This window comes from Anomaloglossus baeobatrachus, chromosome 1, assembly GCF_048569485.1.
Source record: "Anomaloglossus baeobatrachus isolate aAnoBae1 chromosome 1, aAnoBae1.hap1, whole genome shotgun sequence".
In the NCBI taxonomy this organism is placed as follows: Eukaryota; Metazoa; Chordata; class Amphibia; order Anura; family Aromobatidae; genus Anomaloglossus; species Anomaloglossus baeobatrachus.
The window spans coordinates 831,829,308-831,855,737 of record NC_134353.1 but is presented as its reverse complement, the minus strand read 5'-3'; the positions used below and the strand labels follow the sequence as shown (position 1 = coordinate 831,855,737).

Below are 26,430 nucleotides of genomic sequence, written 5' to 3'. Positions count from 1 at the left end.
GAGTAATACGGAGCGAGTGGAGTGCGATAAAAACATTGCATTTTACTCAGACCAATATTACTCTATGTTGCAGATACCATGAGCGATTTTTTTTCTCAGCCCTAATCGGACCGAAAAAGCAGTCGCAACATGTGCGGGTGGAATGCAATCTTGTTTCACTCGCACCCGTACAAGTCTATGGGGGTGATAGAAACATCGCACTGCACTCACGCTACACCGGTGTAATGTGAGTGCAGTGCGATTCTCACATCAGCCGGCAACAGAGGAGATAGGGAGATAAATCCCTCCCCTCCGCAGCACCGACCCTCCCCTTCGCAGCTGTGGTCTGATCGCACGATCGGACCACAGTCGCATGACACTCTGCTCCCACTGTGTTGCGAGCGTGAGCAGAGTATCATGCGAAGACTCGCACTAATACCCATGTGGCCTCGGCCTAAAAGGTCAAAATTGTACCAATAGAAATATCGGCTCACCATCATAAAAATAAGCTCCCAAATAGCTTAATCAATGAAAAAAAAAAGTTACTAGCAACACAAAATATTATAATGTTTTAAAAATTTACAAATTAGGGGAAGGTGAAAAAGAGGAAAGAAAAAAGACCACCACCTTATAAGTTAGGTATCGCCGGAATCATACACCATTTTACCCTATTTGGAATTTATTGTCAATTTTACAGTATATCATATAGTAAAAGTGAATGGTGTTATTGAAATCTGTACCTTAGGCTAGGTGTGCACACAGGGTTTTTTTGACGATGCGCTATTGTGCGTTTTTGAACGCAATAAATGCACAAAAACGCAAAAATGCACTGGTAAAAAACGCATGTGTTTTTACTGCGTTTCGGTGCGTTTTTGACTGCGTTTTTCCAATGTACTGCATGAGTGAAAAATGCAGTAAAATGCAGGAAAGAATTAACATGTCCATTTTTTTTTTTTAGCTCAAAAACGCAGCTAATAAAAAACGTTGTGTGCAGACAGCAAAAATGAAAAGTCATAGACTTTGCTGGGGAAGCAATGTCATGCAGTCTTGAGCCCAAAAACGTACTGGAAAAAACGCTCAGTGCACACATAGCCTTATACTGCAAAAACCACGATTGTCAGCACTGTTGCTTTGCAGCGCTGGGGTCCTTGGTTCAAATCCCACCAAGGACAAGGAGTCTGAATGATCTCCCCGTGTTTGTGTGGGTTTCCTCTGGGTCCGGTTTCCTCCCACACGCCAAAGACACAGTAATAGGGAAATTAGATTATGAGCCCCAGTGAGGACAAGTAATGATTGCTGTAAAGCGCTGCGGAATATGTTGGAGCTATAGAAGCAATGCATAGTAAATAAATGGCAGCACTGACGGATAAATAAGAAGCTCTTAGAAGAGGGTGGGCTGGGGAATGAATATGCAAAACTGGAAAATCGCATGGTGATAGATGGATTAAAATAAAGAGGAGAGCCCATATAACTGACCGGTAGTTTGGAAATGAGCATCCAAACACCTCTCTAAACTCATTCATAGGGTGCAGTGATTAAGCAAGCTTAAAATAGTTATCTGCAGACTATCGCGCCAAGTAAACAAGTCATCTGCTGCCCATAACATGATATCCTATGGGCTTGATTCATCATGACTGGCAGTGTTCACACCGGTCTTGGCGAGGGGGTGAGCTGGAGACAGACGCTCCTAATTCATGAAGAGTTGCCTGCCTCTTTATGAATCAGGACCGGAGAAACGGCTAGTAAATCAGTGTGCATCTTGTCGGTAATCTTACTCCAGTCCCTGCTGGAGTAAGATTTGTGTGATAGCGAACACCACTGTCCGGCATGAATTTAACGAGGTCAGTCGCCATGCCCCATTCCCGCCCCAGCTCCACTCACTTTGTTAGGGCAAACATGTCATGAGAACGCCAAAAGTTGAACCATTTTAGCACAATCGCCAGTTGCACCAAAATTCTGTGACTTTGATGAATTAGGCTCTATGTGTACAGAATGGCAATTATACTATATTAAATGGACAGTAAACGACCAATAGACTTTTATATTTTAACAATCAGAGGTCATTTATCGTCTGGAATCAGGCATGGTAAATGGCGTCTACATTAATGAAGTTGTTCACCCATAAAAAATAACTTCATAAAGCACCGGATGTGCGCTACAGTAATAAACAAAAGTATATTCACCTTCCCCATCCCCCACACACCATCCCCTTCCACTCTCCTTGATTCTAGTCTGCTGAACATTTGACCCAATGCCTCAGTTATGGCCGGTAATTCTCTGCAGCAGTCACATGCCTATGAGGCCAGAAGAGGCGGCTCTGAGAGCAGACTCTGTACATCCTGTTCTGCCTGTGGGGACATGTGACCAGTGTGATCAGTGATTGGCTGCAGCAGTCACATGCCTATGGGGCCAGAAGAGGCGGCTCTGAGAGCAAACTCTGTACATCCTGTTCTGCCTGTGGGGACGTGTGACCAGTGTGATCAGTGATTGGCTGCAGCAGTCACATGCCTATGGGGCCAGAAGAGACAGCTCTAGGAGCAGACTCTGTACATCCTGTTCTGCCTGTGGGGACGTGTGACCACTGTGATCAGTGATTGTCTGCAGCAGTCACATGCCTATGGGGCCAGAAGAGGCAGCTCTAGGAGCAGACTCTGTACATCCTGTTCTGCCTGTGGGGACATGTAACCACTGTGATCAGTGATTGTCTGCAGCAGTCACATGCCTATGGGGCCAGAAGAGGCAGCTCTAGGAGCAGACTCTGTACATCCTGTTCTGCCTGTGGGGACATGTGACCACTGTGATCAGTGATTGGCTGCAGCAGTCACATGCCTATGGGGCCAGAAGAGGCGGCTCTGACAGCAAACTCTGTACATCTTGTTCTGCCTGTGGGGACGTGTGACCAGTGTGATCAGTGATTGTCTGCAGCAGTCACATGCCTATGGGGCCAGAAGAGACAGCTCTAGGAGCAGACTCTGTACATCCTGTTCTGCCTGTGGGGATGTGTGACCACTGATCAGTGATTGGCTGCAGCAGTCACATGCCTATGGGGCCAGAAGAGGCAGCTCTAGGAGCAGACTCTGTACATCCTGTTCTGCCTGTGGGGACATGTGACCACTGTGATCAGTGATTGGCTGCAGCAGTCACAAGCATTCCCAGCTAGAAGTGGGAACTCAGAGACCAGCAAGACAGGCTGTGGTGCAAGAAGGGAGCGGATCGGTAAATCAGTTGGGATCAGTAACATTTTTTGTGGTGGCAAACTATTTAAATACGGTAGCAGTCTACAAAAATGTTTTGACTTTTATCCATTAAAGCTCACATGTAGTACTACAATGTCTGTTTTCATGACAAAGCATTACCTAGAACTGATTCTTTAAAGCAGATCTAGCACTAGATTTCATAAGTTTTCCAAAGCCTGATGAGGCTGCTGTATTTACTTTGACAATCCATGTCAGAATGGCTCTATAGTTCTGTAAGAACGGTTAACTCAATCTCCGCCCACCTAGGCTGATTGACAGCTGTTCAGTGCAAACTTCACTCTATAGCCGTGTACTATGCTCGTCTTCATACCAGGATGTTACAGCCATTCAGATATAGATTTTCAGTCAATATCACAGCGTCAGATACAAAAGATCTATTTAATGTGAGCAAATTGTATTGTGAAATCTGGTGACAGGTCTGCTTTAAAGGGATTGCCTCAAGTTGTCTTCAGACGCACAGTGCTCTCCAGCCTCCAGCATTAGGAGGTGCGCTGGGGCACTGAACCTGGCTGGATCCAGACAACTTCACTCGCAAGCTGCCAAGGAAACCAGCCTCCTCAGTGGTGGCAGCAGTTAAAGGGGTGGTTCACTAGTTAGTATTCATAGGCACATCGATATGATGTTGAGAAACAAGGTTTCTCTCAAATACTATGTGAGCTGCGCTCATGCGGTACAATCATCCCCTTCGTGTGACCCCCAGGCTCCGTGACCTCTGATGTCCGGTGATGTCACGTCAACTTCCTGTTGACCTGACATCACCACGGCCCGCCCAAGTCTTCCTGAGTGACTGGGTTGAGGACGGCGTTTCACAGCTCCCTCCTTCACTGCAGAGCGCCGCAAGCAGGAGGGATGCTGGGCTGTAACGAGTGGTGGGAACAAGCTCGAAATAATAGAATTTAAAATATCCATCTGTTCTTGCCAACAGTTTTTATAAGCACTCTGCAATTTTACATATTTAATATAGTAAGACACCCAGTTTGGTCCTCTAGGCACTGATGTTTTAGTATTCTTGACCAGGCCAGATTTTTCATATCTGATGTCACTTTATGACGTAGTAATAATTTTTGAACTTTATGTTAGAGATGAATTTAGGTTGACATATTTTTGTGCTTTTTTTTAATGAAAATATCTGAAATTTGATACAAACATTAACACAGATTTTTTTTTTTACCATAAATTATCCATGTCAGCATCATTTTTCAAACATCCATTTATTTTATTAGGGTACCAGAAGGGTTAAAAGCTTAGTAGCAATTTTTCATTTTATGAAGAAAAGTTACAAAAGCTCACTTTTGTTTTTAGGGACCTATTGACTTTTAAAGTGAATGAGGGACCTATTTATTGGAAACCCCCAAAAGTGATCCCCCCCCCCCAAGCTTTCAAACCCAGTTAGGCTATGTGCGCATGCTGTATTCTGACGTGGCAAATAAACTACAGCGTTTTGGCAACTGTAAGCACTGCGTTTGAGAAACAAATTGCATCTAAAACGCATGCCTTTTGGATGCATTTTTGACAGTGCGGTCCCACTCGGCTCTGCTACATCCCCACAGAACATGGCTGGCTGCGAGACAGTGCCGTGCGATCAGAATGAACTCGGATGAACTTCACCCAACTTCATTGTCATCGCGCCGCTCTGTGTGCCGCGGCCTGATTTGTGGTCATCGGTGAAGGACTCACCGGTGACCGCAAATCCCCTGAGTGACTGAAGTGAGCTGCGCGATCAGCTGTGCCGTCACTGAGGTTACACACGGCCAGCTGGAGTCCTCCACCTGAGACAACAAATCACCTGAGTGAGGGCACAGCTGATCGCGCAGCTCACTTCAGTCACTCAGGCGACTTGCTGCCATAGTTGGAGGATCCAAAAGGTGGCCGCGGGTAACCTGAGCGACATCACAGCTGATAGTGTGACTCACTTCAGTTGCTCCGTGGAGCTGACAGAGAGCGGTCGTGGTCTGTGGCCGCTTGCTGTCAGCTTCCGATGTAGCAGAGCTGGACGCGTCATGGGACCTCGTGTGGATTACGCCGGACCTGGAGGGCTGTTTGGGGATTAATAAACTGGTAAAAGAGGGTGTTTTTTTGTCTTTTATTCCAAATAAAGGATTTTTTGGGCGTAAGTATTTATTTACTTTAAGTTACAGATTAATCATAGGGGGTGTGATTAACCTAAAACTTAGTGGCAGTGATGGGCTGCCATTAACTCCTTATTACCCCAATTGCTACCTCACCAGACCAATTCAGGATGAGCCGGGTAGAGTTCCAGGACTGTCACATCTAATGGTTGCGGCAATTCCGGGTGGCTGCTGACTGATATTTTTAGGCTGGGGTGCTCCCCATAATGTGGGGGCTCCCCATCCTGAGAATACCAGCCTTCAGCCGTGTGGCTTTACCTTGGCTGGTATCAAAATTGGGGGGAACGCACGTTGGTTTTTTAAATTATTTATTTTACTGCACAATATAGACCCGCCCACCGACGGCTGTGATTGGTTACAGTGAGACAGCTGTCACTCAGCGTGGGTACGCGTCTGAATGCAACCAATCATAGGCACCGGTGGGCGGGGGAAGTAGTGAATAGGAAATGGAATAATGAGCGGCCGGCACTTTCGGAAGCAGGAGAAGCCGCTGCAGTGCGACAGCTGTGCAGCGCCACGCCGGTGATCGTGAGTATGAGAGAGGGGGTGAGATGGAGAGACACACAGACAGAGAGAGAGAGACACACAGACAGAGAGAGAGAGACACACCGACAGAGAGAGAGAGAGATAGAGACACCGACAGACAGAGACACACAGACAGAGAGAGACAGAGAGAGACCGACACCGACCGAGAGAGACCGACACCGACCGAGAGAGACCGACACCGACCGAGAGAGACCGACACCGACCGAGAGAGACCGACACCGACCGAGAGAGACCGACACCGACCGAGAGAGACCGACACCGACCGAGAGAGACCGACACCGACCGAGAGAGACCGACACCGACCGAGAGAGACCGACACCGACCGAGAGAGACCGACACCGACCGAGAGAGACCGACACCGACCGAGAGAGACCGACACCGACCGAGAGAGACCGACACCGACCGAGACAGACCGACACCGACCGAGACAGACCGACACCGACCGAGAGAGACCGACACCGACCGAGAGAAAGAGTGGGTGGAAAATGCAACCAAGACACACTGAAGAAGTGACATGCTGCTTTTTTTTACGCAACAATTGTCAAATATTTGGCAGCCAGAATGCTGCCTAAAAAAGCAACGTGCGCATGGAATTTGCTGACGTCTTATAGACTTTGCTGGGGAAGCACAATGACACGGTGCAGTTTTAAACACAGCCAAAACGCAGGGAAAAACGCAACGCAAGCATACAGCCTTAAGGAGTTTGCACCTTCAGGTGTTTCAAGGGAAATAACACATGTGGCATGAAGAAATGAACATTTTTTTTTTTACTAGTATGAAACGTGAACCCCAAATAATGGCCTCATTTTTCAAACTACAATCCTCAAAGAATGAATTCAGGGATGTGGAGAGCGTTTGGACCCAACAGATATTTCACAGAATTTTTAACCAAGGGCTGTGAAAGTGAAATATTTCTTTTTTTCCTTAAAATGAACAAGAAATAAAAAAGGAGCCCTATTTAAGAAACTACAACTCTCAGGAAAAAACATCTAGGGGTGCAGTGAACATTTTGAAATCAAAGTTGTCTCACAGAATTTTAGACATTTCACTGTGATAATAAAACAAAAAAAATTACTTTAAAGTGTTGCTTTAAACCTAAATTTTTCATTTTCTGAAAAAGTAACAGACGTGGACTCCGCAATTTGTTACAGAATCTAAGGCCTTATTCAGATCCGTGACTCAGTTACAAGTTTTATTTATGGTTTTGAAGAACAGAACATGCAATCATTAGAATTATCTAGCTGTTCACATGTCCGGGTGGTTTAGCAGTCCCTGAATACGGGACCATACAAGTCTAAGGCTCTGTGAAAATTACAGACGGCATATGCAACCTGTGTGTTGTCTGTGATTAACATTGTAATGCAGGAGTTGGGAACCTATGGCTTGAGAGCCAGATGTGGCTTTTATGATGGCTGTATTTGGCTCGCCGACAAATCTTTAATTAAAAAAAAACAAAACGTATTTTCCGGTTTGTAAGACGCACTTTTCCCCCCAAAACTGTCTTACAAACCGCATATGGCTCACCGGGGCGGCAGTAGGGGCGCAGGGTCGGTGATACTGCAGGCTCGTGGGGTGTCATGGCAGCTGGCACCATTGATCTGTGGGCTGCTTTGAATCTCCAGCAGTTGACAAGATTGACTTCAAGAAAATGGCCGCGGAGGCGGCGCGCGCAGATAGGACTCTGCAGCCATTGTCTTGAAGTCCATCGCGTCGATCTGCGCACATGCCACAGCCATTTTCTTGAAGTCGATCTTGTCAACTGCGGGAGATTCAAAGCAGCCTGCAAGCAGACCAATGGCGCCCGCCACCGTGACACCCCACATGCCTGCAGCAATATCGCCGACCCGCCACACACTGACCCTCTTGAGCTGCAACACCCCCTCCTCCTTGCCCACAGCATTGCCTACCCTGTCTCCTGGGACCTTCTAGGCCGCTCCACCACCATCGCTCCCCCTGGTGAGTATGGCTTTCACGGAATTACATTTTAAAATGTGTGGCGTTCATGGCTCTCTCAGCCAAAAAGGTTCCCGACCCTGTTGTAATGGTTGGGAGAAGGTTTACAGAATTTTTAAATCAGTAAAAAAATCACTGATCAAACATAAATAAGACTGCAGAGGACCATAAAGAATGAAAATAGCAAATATGCCATTTAAAGCACCAATCCAGTGGGGGGGTTTCAGTGCTAGAGTGGCGCTTTAAATCTAGGCCCCCTGCCCCCCTATCATATAGTCCACTTCCGGCAGCTTCACCTTTTATTGACACTGCTCCGGTCCTGAAGCACCATCTTGTGCCCGGATCTCCTGACTGGCTGGACGTTATGTCACAAGCTCTCAATACAGACTATGAGAGCCAGATTGAGGCTCTCATAGACTTGTTTTGAGTTGTGACCTCCAGCAATCTCCATGAAACACTGACGCTGCCGGCAGATCTGAAAACACTACAGCCCGACAAGAGCACCAGGGCTAGAAGATGAAGCCACAGGAGGGAGAGTATAAATGACAGGGGGCAGGGGACTTACATTTAAAGCATCACTACAGCGGTGCAATAAAAAAAAACAAAAAAAAAACCCAAAAAAACTAATAAAAATTGAATCTTTTAAAAAAAACAAAAAACAAACCCTGGAGTGCTGGAGCTTTAAGTGTTCATACATTGTCCCAGGTTCTGCTTCTGGAAAAACAGACACTGCAGGACTCAGAGGGCATGAAACCCTTTTAGCTTTGAAAATTGTGGATTTTTTTTTGAGGGGGGGGGGGGGGGGGGGGAATAAGCCATGTTGCTTCTCCCCCACTTTTCCAATCACAGATGATGAACTATATTGGGGGCTTGTTTTTTTGTTTTTTTTCTCGCAGGATGAGTTCAAGTTTTTAAGTTTTATCGGTACCATTCTGAGGTGCATAACATTTTTGACTGCTTAGAGTACAGGATGAATGTGAACCATGGCTTCTACCTACCTCTCTGAACCTGACATTACCTCTCTAACCAAAATCCCACAATGTCTGTCTGCTATTTCATCCTTCTTCTCTGCGCTATTCCTGAAGCTTAACATGGACAAAACAGAGTTCATTGTCTTTCCTCCTCCTCACTCATCTCCTCCAACAAGCCTTTCCATCAAAGTTGATGGTTGCTCACTCTCCCCAGTCTCACAAGCTCGTTGCCTTGGAGTAACTCTCGACTCTGCTCTATCCTTCAAGCCACACATCCAAGCCCTCTTCACCTCATGCCGATTACAACTCAAAAATATCTCCCGGATCCGTGCTTTCCTTTACCAAGAATCAGCAAAAACATTAGTGCATGCCCTCATCATCTCCCGCCTCGACTACTGCAACCTCCTGCTCTCTCGCCTCCCTTCCAACACTCTTGCACTCCTCCAATCTATCCTAAACTCTGCGGCCCGCTTAATCCACCTCTCCCCCCGCTATTCCCCAGCCTCGCCACTCTACCAATCCCTTCACTGGCTTCCCATCGCCCAACGACTCTAGTTCAAAACATTAACCATGACATACAAAGCCATCCACAACCTGTCTCCTCCTTACATCTGTGACCTATTCTCCCGCTACCTACCTGCACGCAACCTCAGATCCTCACAAGATCTCCTTCTCTGCTCCTCTCTTATCTCCTCTTCCCACAATCACGTACAAGATTTCTCCCGTGCCTCCACCATACTCTGGAACGATCTACCTCACATATCAGACTCTCCCCTCCCGTGGAAAACTTCACGAGGAACCTCAAGACCCATCTCTTCCAACAAGCCAACAACCTACAATAACCCTCAGTCCAGTAGACCACTGCGCAGCCAGCTCTGTCCTCACCTATTGCACCATCACCCATTCCCTGTAGACTGTGAGCCCTCCCGGGCAGGGTCCTCTCCCCTCCTATACCAGTCTGTATTGTACTGTTAATGATTGTTGTATGTAAACCCTCTTTCACTTGTAAAGCGCCATGGAATAAATGGCGCTATAATAATAAATAATAATAATAATCAGCAATCAGAAAATATTCTGTGCCAATTAAGCTTCAACTAATCTAGAAAAAAAAAAAAATAATCTATATATATATCTATATCTCTATCTATCTATCTATCTATCTATCTATCTATATATAAACACACACATACAGTACTGACCAAAGGTTTGGACACACCTTCTCATTCAAAGAGTTTTCTTTAATTTCATAAATCAAAAAATTGTAGATTCACATTGAAGGCATCAAAACCATGAATTAACACATCTGGAATGAAATACTTAAAGTGTGAAACAACTGAAAATGTCTTATATTCTAGGTTCTTCAAAGTAGCCACTTTTTGCTTTCATTACTACTTTGCACACTCTTGCCATTCTCTTGATGAGCTTCAAGAGGTAGTCACCGGAAATGGTCTTCCAACAGTCTTGAAGGAGTTCCCAGACATGCTTAACACTTGTTGGCCCTTTTGCCTTCACTCTGCGGTCCAGCTCACAGCAAACCATCTCAATTGGGTTCAGGTTTGGTGACTGTGGAGGCCAGGTCAGCTGGCGTAGCACTGCATCACTCTCCTTCTTAGTCAAATAGCCCTTACACAGCCTGGAGGTGTGTTTGGGATCAATATCCTGTTGAAAAATAAATGATGGTCCAACTAAACGCAAACCGGATGGCATAGCATGCTGCTGCAAGATGCTGTGGTAGGCATGCTGGTTCAGTATGCCTTCAATTTTGAATAAATTCCCAACAGTGTCACTAGCAAAGCACCCCCACACGATCACACCTCCTCCTCCATGCTTCACAGTGGGAACCAGGCACATAGAGTCCGTTCACCTTTTCTACAAAGACGCGGTGGTTGGATCCAAAGATCTCAAATTTGGACTCATCAGACCAAAGCATATATTTCCACTGATCTAATGGCCATTCCTTGTGTTCTTTAGCCCAAACAAGTCTCTTCTGCTTGTTGCCTGTCCTTAGCAGTGGTTTCCTAGCAGCTATTTTACCATGAAGGCCTGATGCACAAAGTCCCCTCTTCATAGTTGTTCTAGAGATGAGAGAAGGTGTGTCCAAACTTTTGGTCTGTACTGTAATTATATATATATATATATATATATATATATATATATATATATATATTATATACACAAATACATGCATACACACACACACGCACGCACCGTATATATTCCTCATGTCATCCGTATGGCATTTGTTTTTAGACACCAGCAGATAAAGGGGCGGTTCACTAGTTAGTATTCATAGGCATGTCGATATTATGTTGAGAAACAAGGTTTCTCTCAAATACCTTGTATTGCCAATAGTGCCCGTAAGCAACGCTATTGCGGTCCGCTCACCCCACTTCGCGTGACCCCAGGGTTCCGTGACCTTTGATGTCTGGTGATGTCACGTCCTCTTCCTGTTGATCTGACATCCCCGAGGTGGGTCGCAGTCTTTCTGAGTGATTGGGCTGTGGGCGGTGTTTCACCGCTCGTCACAACCCAGCATCACAGCGCAACATCTCCCTGCCCTTTCCTCCTTTACTGCAGAGTCGCAAGGAGGAGCCCACAGCTCAGTCACTCATGGAGACTGGGGCCGGCCGCGGTGATGTCAGGTGAACAGGAAGTTGACGTGACATCACCAGACATCAGAGGTCACGAAGCCAGGGGTCACGCAAAGGGGGTGAGCGGACCACAATAGCGCTGCTCACAGGCACTATTGGCAACACAAGGTATTTGAGACAAACCTTGTTTCTCAACATAATATCAATGTGCCTATGGAAACTAACTAGTGAACCACTCCTTTAACAATTGCCAATACTGAATACAGTTTCCAATGTTAAAGAATGACAATGTATCCATAAATATCGGATGCTATTCTATGACTTCATGCGGAATCTGATTTTTGTTTTTGCACCCATAGACTTGAGTGTGAGTCTCATCTGAGATACGGAAGAGACTAGTGGATGCTGTGATTTTTTTCCCCACGCAGCTTTGGTCTGTGAAAAATAAAATAAATTTTACATCTGCACTGCCCTCTTGAATAACATTGGTCCAGCACTCGACAGAACAATTATATCCATTTTTTTTTTATTTTGCTACTTTAGTACATATACGTTATGTTTTAACGGCAAAACATTTTTCAGTGATATTTTGGGGGCTTTATTTTTTTTCCACTTTTTAACAAATTGCAATGAACTTTTGTTCTTACTTTGCCACAATATGAGTCTTGAACACTTTACACTCTGAATGTTGGTCTAATACACTGCAATACTTGTATTTTACACAGTTTTACCATGACATACGGCCTGTTAGAGAATAATGATAGCAGGGCCTAAAGGCCGTCATACATATTAGCCTACAGTCGTCCGAAACAGCCAACATCGGTGAGATCACCGGCAGTCTTCGTTCCCCCAGCAAATGATGTTGGTGGATTTCCAATGGCTGGTCCTTTTTTCTGTGGGAGATAAGTTGCTGCTGGAAAAAAACAGCTCTCTCAGAGATCACAGGACCCCAGTGCTTCTGTGTATGGAGTTGGGGGAGATCGCGGCCGGCCAATAAATCGTTCAGCCGACAGCTGCCTAATGTGTATAAGGAGATTAACAGGCCACCATGGGTAAAACACCTCGAGGCCATTGAGTGGTCTGAAAATGTCATCTCAACCCTCAGTAACCAGAGATTATTGCTCCTAATTTACAAGCCAACCATTACTGGGACCTATAAAAGAAGCCCCCAAATTTCATCACTGTGCACAATAACACCAGACATATTTATACTAAAATGTTAAAAGCACAAACAAACAAAAAATAATGCTAAATGGGCCTTACACAGAATAGTTCTTCTGGTCACTGCTGCAAAATAACAACTTCAAATGTGATCAAAATAATTAAAGGGATTGTCCACTTTCAAGAAACTTTGTCCATAGGCTCAGTTATTTGTAAAAAAACAAACAAACAGGATTCTAACTACCCTCCCCGGACTACCCTCCCTGGATCCAGCCCTGCTTCTCCGCTGAGTACCCAGTCTCTGTTGATGGGCTGGAGTGGTGAAGTCATGTAGACAGGGCTGCAGCCAATCATTGAGCTCAGCAGCTCAAGTCGATAGCCAGCCAGAGTCTCTGAGCTCAGTGATTGGCTGCATCATTTTTGATGTGACTTCACTACAGCAGCCCTTCGACCTAAGCCACACGACATGAAAATCGGACCGAGTGGAATGCGATAAAACATTGCATTCTACTAGGACCAATATTAACCTATGTCCCAGCACCCATGAGCCATTATTTTCTCGGCCCCAATCGGACCAAGGAAACAATCACAGCATGCTGCAATTGTAATGCGATAATCTCTCGCACCCATTCCAGTGTATGGGGCGAGAGAAAGATCGCACTGCACTCACAGTACACCAGTGTACCGCGACTGCAGGGCGAGAGTGGCAATAGCCGGCAACGGAGGAGAGAGGGAGATAAATCCCTCCCTCCCCTCCTCAGTGCTGGCCCGCCTCTCCTCATCGCCAGTCTGATCGCATGATCGGACCTCAGTCGCAGTGACATTCGCATGACACTCGACTTCTGCTGTGCTGCCAGCGTGAGCAGAGTGTCATGCGAGGATCAGATTAGTCCCTGTGTGGCCCCGGCCTTCAACAGAGGCAGGGGCAACTGCAGAGATGCAAGGCTGGATCCAGGGATGGTAGGAAAACACAATGTAAAAATAACATACATAAAACCTGTGAATCTGTGCCGCACTTCCAGGGAATGTTCTACAAAGCTGAGAGCGATCGTGTTACACTGAATGACATACTTCACAACCCGTACAGGCCTTCAATGTGAGGAGAACACTGCCGTGCACTAACGAACAAGGAAACATTATCTTAAGAAGCGTGTTCTCTACAATAATGAACAAATGCAAATATGAACTGATGAAGGACGAGATTACTTATATCAACACAAGGGCTGACGAGTTATAGAAGGTTATCAGCAAGGAGAAAGAAAGACGGTGGCAACTACAAGGTCAGAGAAACTGCTTTTCTTATCGATACTTGTTTGTCTTTGGTATGCTACCGAAGATGGAGGCAAAAAAACTAAAAAATCCTGGCATTCTTTTCTCACATCCCAGGGCTCCTGACAGTTACACATACAGTATGAGATATCATAGTCATTGTTCTGCAGCATTCCATGGTCAGATGCAGTAAGTATGCTCCAGGCCAGGGGGGGCTAAAACTTCTCCCATACCAATTATTTACTTATATGTATGAACATCACTATATAAACCAACTACCAAGGATTTAGCTGTTGCTGGTGTGGCCACCTTTAAGTGATTGTCCGCTACTCAGACAACCCTTTCTCAATTACAATATTCCCCCAGGTAGTGTTAAAACAACCTGTACTCCCCTCCAGCGGCAACAGCATTCCAGTGACGTCAGCACCTGGTCTCCCGGGGCTCACATGACATAATCTGTGGTATCTTCACTCTCACTCCCTTTGAACGAACCTAACAATGGGCAGAAGTGAGAACTGCTTCTGTTCTCTGACTTCCTCCGCATGACTGTTTTGTTCGAAGGAAGGGACAGTGGAGCGGCCACAGATTGTTGTGTCATGTAAGCCCCGGGACACCTGGGAATGGTGCCAGTATCAGAAGGGAGTACAGACTGTTTTTATTCTTCATGGGTGTATACTGTAATAGAGAAGTAGTTGTCTGAATAGTGGAAAACCCCTTTAAGGGTATGATAAGGTTTTAGACAATGGCATACCCGCTGAGTTTTCCAAGGCAAAGACGCATTTTCCTGAAGCGTCCTCGTAGCAGTGTTTCCTTCACTGTTTTGCAGCAGCTTCAACGTCTTTTTTATCAACTATATATTTATGTGAGCCGCTTTCAAGCAGAGACTTCCCAAACGATGGAAATGTTACTTCTTTTGACCGCATTTTTAGTTTTCAAAGCCTGAAGTGGTTAAAAGTGACAAAAAAATGAGACATGTGCACAGACAATTTTAGATTGCTGATCTTTTGCACTTTTTCATGTATATAAAAAAAAATACATAGTATCCAGATTCTCTAATAACAGGATATTTATTGTTATGTCCCAGATGGACAGGTAATGGTTACAGAGCACAATGTGCTCGATGTATCAGGATAACCAGAGCCATGTTATAATTGTAGCCTTGGTACATTAGACGGTGAAAAAAATGGTAAAAACCCCACAAGTGTCACCACTGTCAACATCCTGAAAAATGCTGTTCTATGCTTTAGTCATGTAGGTTCTGGTGGAAGATGAGTGACAACTTACATGACCACTATTACCCTGGCCACTGGGTTTGACCCTTGTCTAAAGGTCATGAGTAGTCCCTAAGGAAGAGTGCAGCAGGTCACAGTATGGGGAATCAATGGTATAATGTCAGAAGCAAGCTGCCAATGTGTCATAAGAAAATGGGAATGGGTAAAGAAAAACAGCCGACTAGGTTACTCTATATAGAAAAGGTGCGTATTGGCGCATACACGGAACAAACTTTACAAATGTAACAAAGGGGCGAGGCAGGAATAACTTCCTGACCTCTAATGGCCGGCTATGGTTTAAAATAATAAAACTGGCTGTTACTCACCCGTCCAGGGTCCAGTGCTGCCTCTCTGCCGCTGCTCCAGACTGTGTTAACAGGCTGCAGTGGTGCCCTCATGTCTACAGTGCACATCACTGCTGCAGACAATCACCGAGCACAGCGACATTGGCGGAGCCGCCGAGCTTAGTCATAGGCTGCAGGGTGATGTGCGTTGTACTTGTGACGTCACCGATACTGACATTCAGCTGAGCATCTTTGGAGAGGCAGTGCTGGACCTGTGGAGGGGGGAGTACTGAGCATCATTGGAGAGGCAGTGCTGGACCTGTGGAGGGGGAGTACTGAGCATCTTTGGAGAGGCAGTGCTGGACCTGTGGAGGGGGAGTACTGAGCATCTCTGGAGAGACAGTGCTGGACCTGTGGAGGGGGGAGTACTGAGTATCTTTGGAAAGACAGTGCTGGACCTGTGGAGGGGGAGTACAGAGCATCTCTGGAGAGGCAGTGCTGGACCTGTGGAGGGGGAGTACAAAGCATCTCTGGAGAGGCAGTGCTAGACCTGTGGAGGGGCAGTACTGAGCATCTTTGGACAGACAGTGCTGGACTTTTTTGAAGGGGGAGTACTGAGCATCTTTGGAGAGACAGTGCTGGACCTGTGGAGGGGGAGTATTGAGTATCTTTGGAGAGGCAGTGCTGGACTTGTGGAGGGGGAGTACTGAGCATCTTTGGAGAGACAGTGCTGGACCTGTGGAGGGGGAGTACTGAGCATCTTTGGAGAGGCAGTGCTGGACCTGTAGAAGGGTGAGTACTGAGTATCTTTGGAGAGGCAGTGCTGGACCTGTGGAGGGGGAGTACTGAGCATCATTGGAGAGGCAGTGCTGTACCTGTGGAGGGGGGAGTACTGAGCATCATTGGAGAGGCAGTGCTGTACCTGTGGAGGGGGGAGTACTGAGCATCATTGGAGAGGCAGTGCTGGACTTTTTTGAAGGGGGAATACTGAGCATCATTGGAGAGGCAGTGCAGGACCTGTGGAGGGGAGGGGGCGGGGGAGTACTGAGCATCATTGGAGAGGCAGTGCTGGACCTGTGGAGGGGGAGTACTGAGCATCATTGGAGAGGCAGTGCTGGACCTGTGGAGGGGGAGTACTGAGTATCTTTGGAAAGGCAGTGCTGGACCTGTGGAGGGGCAGTACTGAGCATCTTTGGAGAGGCAGTGCTGGACCTGTGGAGGGGCAGTACTTAGCATCATTGGAGAGGCAGTGCTGGACCTGTGGAGGGGCAGTACTTAGCATCTTTGGAGAGATAGTGCTGGACCTGTGGAAGGGGGAGTACTGAGTATCTTTGGAGACAGTGCTGGACCTGTGGAGGGGGAGTACTAACCATCATTGGAGAGGCAGTGCTGGACCTGTGGAGGGGGAGTACTGAGCATCATTGGAGAGGCAGTGCTGGACCTTTTTGAAGGGGGGAGTACTGAGCATCATTGGAGAGTCAGTGCTGGACCTGTGGAGGGGGAGTACTGAGCATCTTTGGAGAGACAGTGCTGGATCTGTGGAGGGGGAGTACTGAGTATCTTTGGAGAGGCAGTGCTGGACTTGTGGAGGGGGAGTACTGAGCATCTTTGGAGAGACAGTGCTGGACCTGTGGAGGGGGAGTACTGAGCATCTTTGGAGAGACAGTGCTGGACCTGTGGAGGGGGAGTACTGAGTATCTTTGGAGAGACAGTGCTGGACCTGTGGAGGGGGAGTACTGAGTATCTTTGGAGACACAGTGTTGGACCTGTGGAGGGGGAGTACTGAGCATCTTTGGAGAGACAGTGCTGGACCTGTGGAGGGGGAGTACTGAGTATCTTTGGAGAGGCAGCGCTGGACCTGTGGAGGGGGAGTACTGAGTATCTTTGGAGACACAGTGTTGGACCTGTGGAGGGGGAGTACTGAGCATCTTTGGAGAGACAGTGCTGGACCTGTGGAGGGGGAGTACTGAGTATCTTTGGAGAGACAGTGCTGGACTTGTGGAGGGGGAGTACTGAGCATCTTTGGAGAGACAGTGCTGGACCTGTGGAGGGGGAGTACTGAGTATCTTTGGAGACAGTGTGTTGGACCTGTGGAGGGGGAGTACTGAGCATCTTTGGAGAGACAGTGCTGGACCTGTGGAGGGGGAGTACTGAGTATCTTTGGAGAGGCAGTGCTGGACTTGTGGAGGGTGAGTACTGAGCATCTTTGGAGAGGCAGTGCTGTACCTGTGGAGGGGGAGTATTGAGTATCTTTGGAGAGGCAGCGCTGGACCTGTGGAGGGGGAGTAACTTGTGATTTTATTGTTTTAACCCAGAATGTTCCATTAGAGAACAGAAAGTTAAAACTCTTTGATAACAGCTCAGTGTCTGTCCCTGCAAATAGGTGTCCCTTTGCAGAGTTGTGAGGATTTGTGAAGTGTTTTCGACTTAAAAAAATAAATGTGTTTGTTAAAGCCCCCCACCCTTTTGGTAGTGACTTTTTAAAGTGTTTGAGCTGAATTTACAACTTTACAAATTATGTCGCCAATACACAGTAGCTAACTGTCAAATAATCATTGGCCATCTCTTCCAATAACCCCATACACAGGAATGCTCGGCTCAGCCATGTGGCCCTGCGTTCTCTATGGGAAAGCAGCTGCCAGACTCCTCTAACAAAGGGTTATCTCCAGAGAGAAAAAAAAAGTCCGACCATGGATCCTTCTCTTCACCGACATCATTGGTTGGAGGGAGTCAGGAGGCCCAACACACATTAGACGTAGGACAATCCCATAGATATCACAGGATTCAGCTGAGTTGACTCTAAGGCTGAGGTCAAATGTAGCAACGCATCAACGATCCCACCAGCAATCTGACCTGGCAGGGATCATTGGTGCATCGCTACATGGTTGCTGGTGAGCTGTCGATCAGGCAGATCTCACCAGCGACCAGCCATCAGCGACTCGTGTAACGATGCTGACCTTGGTAACCACTGTAAATATCGGGTAACTAAGCAAAGCGCTTTGCTTGGTTACCCGATATTTACCCTGGTTACCAGTGTACACCGCTTACAGGCTGTCAGCGCTGGCTCCCTGTATTCGTAGCTAGGGTACACATCGGGTTACTAAGCAAAGCGCTTTGCTTAGTTACCCGATATTTACCCTGGTTACTAGCGTACGCTGCTTACACAGAGTCGGTGCTCGTTGGTCTCCCACAGTCAAACACGCCGATGTGTGTTGCACAGCGGGACACCAACGAGCAAAAAATGAACCAGAACAGTTTGTAACGATCAGGGATTTCACAGCAGGGGCCAGGTCGCTGCTTAAGGCCACGTCTCACTAAGCGACATCGCTGCTGAGTCACGGTTCTTGTGACGCAACAGCGATCTTGCTAGCGATGTCGCTGTGTGTGACATCCAGCCACGACCTGGCCCCTGCTGTGAGGTCGCCGGTCGTTGCTGAATGTACTGGACCATTTTTTGGTCGTTCCTCTCCCGCTGTGAAGCACACATCGCTGTGTGTGACAGCGAGAGAGCAACGATCTGAATGTGCAGGGAGCAGGGAGTCGGCTTCTGCGGACTCTGGTAATTAAGCTACACATCGGGTAACCAAGCAAAGAGCTTTGCTTGGTTACCCGATATTTACCTTGGTTACCAGCGTCCGCAGCTTCTAGAAGCTGGCTCCCTGCACACATAGCCAAGGTACACATCGGGTAACTATAAGCAAATCGTTTTGCTTAGTAACCTGATGGGTACCATGGTTACGAAGCACAGCGTCATTACACGGGTCGCTGGTGGCTGATCTCTGATCGCTGTGGAGATCTGCCTGTTTGACAGCTCACCAGTGACCATGTAGCGACGCTCCAGCGAAACCCTGCCAGGTCAGATCGCTGGTGGGATCGCTGGAGTGTCGCTTAGTGTGACAGTACCTTTAGTGTCACACACAGCGAGATCGCTGATGAGGTCACTGGTACGTCACAAAACCTGTGAGTCAGCAGCCATCTCGCTATGTCTGAAGTACCCGTTAATCTCAGGAGATAAAAATATATCAAACAAAAGAGAAACTAAACTGTCCAGACATGATGGCGTGAGACTGGATGATTATGGAGGACAGCCACATTCTATGTAGATTTGGTCCCTTTGCCTTTCTGCTTCTACATTTACAAGCTGAAGACATGGCTCACTATCAATGACCTGTTGTGTCACTTCTTTCATCCCTATCAACTCTTATCAATGCACATCTATAGGCAGAGTTCACAAACAATTGCCAATTAGTTTTTATTCCTTAACGATGGCAGCATGATCTCCTCCCCCTATACCTGGTGTCTTTGTAGTATTTTTCCTACACTGATTTGAGGACCAGGGAATTTAATATTTTTGTCTCACCTTCTTCAGAGAACCATAACAGTATTATTAATCTATCAACATAGAGATTCAAAAGCTTGGTTTCTTTTGTAAGACATGTTGTAGTTTTGAATAACATCATAGATTTTGCAATACAAGTGGGATGAAATTGTGCAAAAAATACAATTCTGCCATTATTTTTTGGGTTGAAGCACTAGACGCACTTTACGATGACATTACATGGGCAGTGCCATGTGACCGTATGGGGCAATAAATGTGATATCTTCAGAACATGAATTGAGGCTTAGTCGGTGCCAGAAGTGCTGGGAAAAGGTCAGCGGGAGCCGGGAGCAGGACTGAGTGTCTTGTGAAGCCAGCGGGCGACCAGCAGGAACAAATGTGTGACCAGGTTAGCATGATATTTCATTATTTTTTAATCTCTTCCCAACGAATATCAATCTGCCTGGCCACCATTATGCTTGATTCGCAAAAAACAAATTCTCCAGAATCTGGATTTCCTAGAATCCACAAATTTGGGGAAAATCTAAACAAATTATATTTACTTAGTATCCATTTGATCAACTTTACAAATGACAAAATCTGATGGTGCATGTGAAAAAACAAACAAAAATGAACTATGGGACCATGCTTGTGATCATTTTCCCTCCAGCATTTCTGAAAAATGTGTAGCACCTATGAGCACTGGCCCTAATCCTTCACATGATCATGGGTGCTTAGGAGGTTCACACGAGGTCTGCTGCGATCACATCACTATCATCACCCTGTGTGAACGGAGTCTCATGCACGAGATAAATGTAGCATAAGGCTGCTTTCACACATCCGGTTTTAGCAATGTGGCTAAATCCGGCTCTAAAACCTATGCAACGGATGCGGCGAAAAAAACGCATCCTTTGCATAAGTTTTTACATGCGGCCCGTCTGGTTTTTGATGGTTGCGGCACGCTACTGAGCATGCGCAGTGCAAAAAAACGCATGCGGCGGCCGGATGCGGTTTTTGCCGCATTGCGCTGTATCCGGCGTCCATAGGTATGCATTGGAAAAAGCGCCGCATCGGCCGGATGCGGCGCGATGCGTTTTTTTTCGCCGGACAAAAAAACGTGCCAGGTAACGTTCCATCCGGCCGCCGCATGGGCCAAATATGCTGCATCCGGCACAATCCGGCACTAAAAAAAGTCTATGTGGAAAAAACGCAACAGGCGGCAAAAAAAAAACGGTTGCGTTTTTATGCAAAGAGCCAGATTGTGCCGCACAGCAAAAACCGGATGTGTGAAAGCAGCCTAAGATGCAAGAAAAAGTGGACATGATGAGCCCTCTACATTCAAGCTACGGAGGAAATACTGGAGGCCACAACTGACTAATAACCTGGTGAAGGAGATTTTTGCAATACAAAACATTTCCTAATAAACAAAGAGTAAAAAATACTCTAAATCGTTTAGAAAATTCTAAAATTTACAATCATCAAAGAAACCAATAATGGTTATTAAGGCAAATCCAAAAACATCAAGAAGCTAAAACAAAGAATGCAGTAATGGAAGACTACGTTACCATCTTTGTACTGAAGGCTCGTTCTCCGAGAGTCTAGGATATGAGGAGCTTTGTTTGGAGATCATATATAGGCACTGGAATAGAAAGAAGATGATATGAAGATATTATACCCACTCACAGGCACTACAGAAGCAGCAGAGGTCAGGTCTGAAAGGCACCTTTACCCAGGAAAGAGTGGGACTCTGCCCCTGCTGGAACACCATCCATATCAAGGTGATGGGAGGACTCAATGGACTCCACTGTTTACAGATACCAGAGCTATTAGCACACAATATAGACATTAACACTGACAGAAAGTCCCTGAGGTGCACTTACAGGGGCTGATAATTGGGGATGGGCGTTACTAGAAAGGCTTGTTTCCAGATTATTGGCCTATGTGTACAAGACTAGACAGTGCAAGGGGAACAAGTGTATTGCAAATTGTTCTTGGTAGCACATCGGGCTGTGTAACCAGGACCTGAGCAGCCAAGAACCCTGATCTGTGAGGACAGTACCATCTATCCCCGATAGTTCTGTGTGCATAGACCAGCCTGGCTAAATAGGCTATCAAGACATCGCTGACTGGCCTTAACAGCCGGCCTCTGTAAGTGCACCGTAGACTGTCCGTACCCTGAATGCAGCCACCGCTTCTACGCTTATCATTTAAGTACATTACTTCACATGTATATGCTATGTAGCAAATTGGACACTGTGACCACAGCATTTAAAAAATAAATAATGCCTATTCTAAGTGATGGGATTTTACTTAGATAGGACACCACCAGGGCCATAACTATATTGAGGGCAAAGGCTTACATTTCAACCTGGGTCCTGGAGGGGAAGGCGAGGAGAGGGGAGGCAAAAGGTCCCCTGATAATATCAATTCCATTAAAGAGCTGTTATAGGTGACAATCCTCAGAACGAAGTAGTGGCAGAACCAGAAAAGCATGCTTCCCCATATGTGCCGGAGATTGTAAGTTTTGGTTGCCAGCTCCAAGGTCAGTCTGGTCCATAACATACGCCAATATGCACTCGGCCATAGAAGTCGCAGTGGTGATGAGGCAAGGTCAGAGTGCAATCTTTGGCCAAACCTCCCATAAATGTTAAAAGGCTATAAAATAAAACTAGGCACACTGACCCCAATGTCAACGTTACTACAAGCCACCACAAGCCCAATAACAGAGGTCCCTGCTATAGAGACTGGAGGAACGTACTTTTTGGGGACATCGGTCAGTGACACACTACTGACTTGACCGCCAGTCTGTAGCGTTCAGCGAGTCGGCTTTTATAAAGGTTGTCTGGTCTAAATTCACAAGCCTGCAGTTCCTCTATGTGTCACTATGTGACTGCAGACTTGTGAATCCTCCCGTTACCCACACTATGAGGATTCTCCACTGTCAGACCCAGGCGGCCTCGGGGCTACGAGTATGTGATATGCACACCCTCCTTGGCCAGAATCCAACTAGAGGAGCTCGGCCTCGCTCAACACACTTGTACTGAGAGAGGTCACACACATCTAGTTGGATTCATGTCGGGAGTGTGTATATCACATACTCGCAGGCACATGATCGCCGTTTCCGGCTCTGACACCGGCGGATCCTCGCAGCACACAATGTGAGGATCCATTGATCTGCAGTCACACAGAGTGACACAGAGAGTGACTGCAGACTTGTGGATTTAGACAGGACAAATATTTTAATGTTTTCAATATTGATTTGCACAAACATGTTACTAACGGAGGAAAAATGGGAATCAGGTTCACGAAAGGACATTATCTATGGACGTAAAATATATAAAGTCAGGAATGAGGCAACGAACATGTATGACAGGCTGGGTCCATACTGATCATCACAAGGCGAGTCATGGGAACGTCTGAAAGAAAGGCTGCTGTCACCCATAGCAACCAATCAGCTTTCACTTCTAGTCAGCTGTCAAATAGTGAAAACTATGCAGTAATTGGTCACTATGGGAGACAGCAGCCTATCACGGCACAGCTTTCATTTATCCTCCACTGTTGAAATCTGGGCTGCAATTGGTCACTATGGGAGTCAGCAGCCTATCACAGCACAGCTTTCATTTCTCCTCTACTGTTGAAATCTGTGCAGTAATTGGTCACTATGGGAGACAGCAGCCTATAACGGCACAGCTTTCATTTCTCCTACACTGTTGAAAACTGTGCAGTAATTGGTCACTATGGGAGTCAGCAGCCTATCACAGCACAGCTTTCATTTCTCCTCTACTGTTGAAATCTGTGCAGTAATTGGTCACTATGGGAGACAGCAGCCTATAACGGCACAGCTTTCATTTCTCCTACTGTTGAAAACTGTGCAGTAATTGGTCACTATGGGAGACAGCAGCCTATCACAGCACAGCTTTCATTTCTCCTCTACTGTTGAAATCTGTGCAGTAATTGGTCACTATGGGAGACAGCAGCCTATAACAGCACAGCTTTCATTTCTCCTACACTGTTGAAAACTGTGCAGTAATTGGTCACTATGGGAGTCAGCAGCCTATCACAGCACAGCTTTCATTTCTCCTCTACTGTTGAAATCTGTGCAGTAATTGGTCACTATGGGAGACAGCAGCCTATAACGGCACAGCTTTCATTTCTCCTACTGTTGAAAACTGTGCAGTAATTGGTCACTATGGGAGACAGCAGCCTATCACAGCACAGCTTTCATTTCTCCTACACTGTTGAAAACTGTGCAGTAATTGGTCACTATGGGAGACAGCAGCCTATCATGGCACAGCTTTCTTTTCAAGTCTCTGTTGAACACTGAAAGCTGTGCTGTGATTGCTCAGTACTTTCAGGGCTGAACACACTTCCCCGCTTGTTACGCGCCATTTGCAGAGTCAATGACAGAGGCAGGGTTATTACTCCGTGCTCCATTCATAGCAGTCCACAGAAGGTCACTGGCCAGCGTCAGCCTGTGGAGCTGCACACCGCTCACTGCTGCGCACACCAAGCGGATGAGACAACGCTTCATGAACCCCACATGCATGCTCCTCACACAGCGCCCCGCGTCCGCCCGCCCCCGGTACACACCGTTCTCTCCAGTCACGGTAGATGTTAAATCCTAGTGGGCTAAAGGACCTGCGATGACGTCATGCCCATGTGACCAGACTCCTGGGTGGGAGGAGCTATACTACAGTTTGCTGGAAGCGCGGTGTTTTTCTGAGTGAGAAGCATCCACATGTAGAGTAAATACCAGAGTGCACGGGCTGCTGGTGGGGATGACGTCACTCAGTAACGTGCCGTGGCAGTCACGTGATCACTTTCCAGCATCTTCCGGTGTTTTCCAGAGCGCGCGGTCATTAGAGTGGGTCACCGTCTTGTGAACGCGGGCATAGTGTACGAGCACGGTGACGTGCGCGGGCACGAAGTGCGGCTGCAAGCGGTCCGAGGCTGCGCAGAATGCTCCACGTGTTTTCTTACTGCGCTAGGTCTCAGTAGAGGGCCGGGGTCTGACGAGTGTGTACAGTATGGGGGGCTCTGCAGGAGGGGGAGCTCTAGAGAGGTTATAAGAGGGGAGACGGGATCTGCAGCCTGTATAGTTAGCAACTCTGCAGGGCGTCCTGCTGTACAGTGTGACCTGAGCTGGTCTGTGGAGGTGGCTGGTGGGGGTCTACAGGGTATAAGATGGGGAGGGTCTTCAGGATATAAGGTTTTGGAGGGTCTTTAGAGTATAAGGTGGGGAGTCTTTAGCTGATACACCCCTTTGAGCAGTGTATCTAATCCATACCTCCCAACCGTCCCGGAGTCTGCGGGACTGTCCCAATTTCAGAGCTCGGCTCACAACTCTTGTCCCAGCTCCTCCCCTCAGTGCAGTGAATACATTAAATTTAAATTCTGCTCGGCTCAGGGTTTCCTGGACAGCGACTCGTGAACTCATTGTCCATAGGCAGCAGCTCTACCACTGAGCCACTGCCTGTATTGAAAAACAGGAAGATTTGGTAATCTTGACCTTTATATTGCAGTAGAGAAACCAGAAGCAAATTATTCAGCTACGAAGATGGATAGATACATGGATCGATATAGATAGATACATGGATAGATCTGATACATACATGATAAATAGAGATATATAATGGATAGATAGATAATAGATACATGATATATAAATATAAAGGTTTTTTTCGATATATTTTGCTATTTGACCCTTGTCATGCTGTCCTGTGGTGCGCATTGCACTATTTCATTATTTTTTATTTTGCTTTTAATCAATTATCAATAAAATTTCTACTTTACCGTTTATATATTTTTTGTATTGGCTATTTTTTGGTTTATAGGGGTATTTACAGTATATAATAGATAATAGACAGAGGGATAAATATATAATGGATAGATAGATAGATACGATAGATAGGTAGTAGATACATAATAGATAATAGACAGAGGGATAGATAATGGCTAGATACATAGATTGGTAGATACATAATAGCTAGATAATAGATACATGATAGATAATAGACAGAGGGATAGCTAGATAATAGATACATGATAGAAAGATGAATAGATATATAATAGATACATGGATAGATACATGATAGATAATAGACAGAGGGATAGCTAGATAATAGATACGGTACATGATAGAAAGATGAATAGATATATAATAGACAGAGGGATAGATATATAATAGATACATGGATAGATACATGATAGATAATAGACAGAGGGATAGATATATAATAGATAATAGACAGAGGGATAGATATATAATAGATACATGGATAGATACATGATAGATAATAGACAGAGGGATAGTTAGATAATAGATACATGATAGAAAGATGAATAGATATATAATAGACAGAGGGATAGATATATAATAGATACATGGATAGATACATGATAGATAATAGACAGGGATAGATATATAATAGATACATGGATAGATACATGATAGATAATAGACAGAGGGATAGATATATAATAGATACTGCATCTCTTTGTAGGTGTAGGTAAGAGATTCATTTGTTCCCATAAAACTACTATAAAGAAATGAGAAAAAAATACAAATATTTTTATAAAAAATGTATCTTTATTTTCACCACCTTGGATTCAAGCCAGCAACTTTCTCGTGACCAGCAGCCCCCCTAGCTTTTCTAGCTGTTGAGCCTCTAGGAATGGTGATGTCAGAGGCAGGATTTTAT

At 46.1% G+C, this 26,430-nt stretch overlaps 1 protein-coding gene across 2 annotated transcripts in view; it reads right to left on the bottom strand.

Moving 5' to 3' along the window:
* TMEM161B (transmembrane protein 161B) overlaps nt 1–24,609 on the bottom strand; it is a 57,260-nt gene extending 32,651 nt beyond the window's left edge. The window contains exons 1-2 of one of the 2 annotated variants that reach the window (XM_075325125.1): nt 24,320–24,609; nt 21,295–21,368 (exon numbers count right to left, since the gene is read on the bottom strand). In XM_075325125.1, coding sequence (XP_075181240.1) covers nt 21,295–21,297 — 3 coding nt within the window. In that variant the 5' untranslated portion in view covers nt 21,298–21,368; nt 24,320–24,609. The remainder of the gene's footprint in view (nt 1–21,294; nt 21,369–24,319) is intronic. The other variant, XM_075325126.1, reaches the window with a different exon arrangement.
* Nucleotides 24,610–26,430: the final 1,821 nt, after the last annotated feature.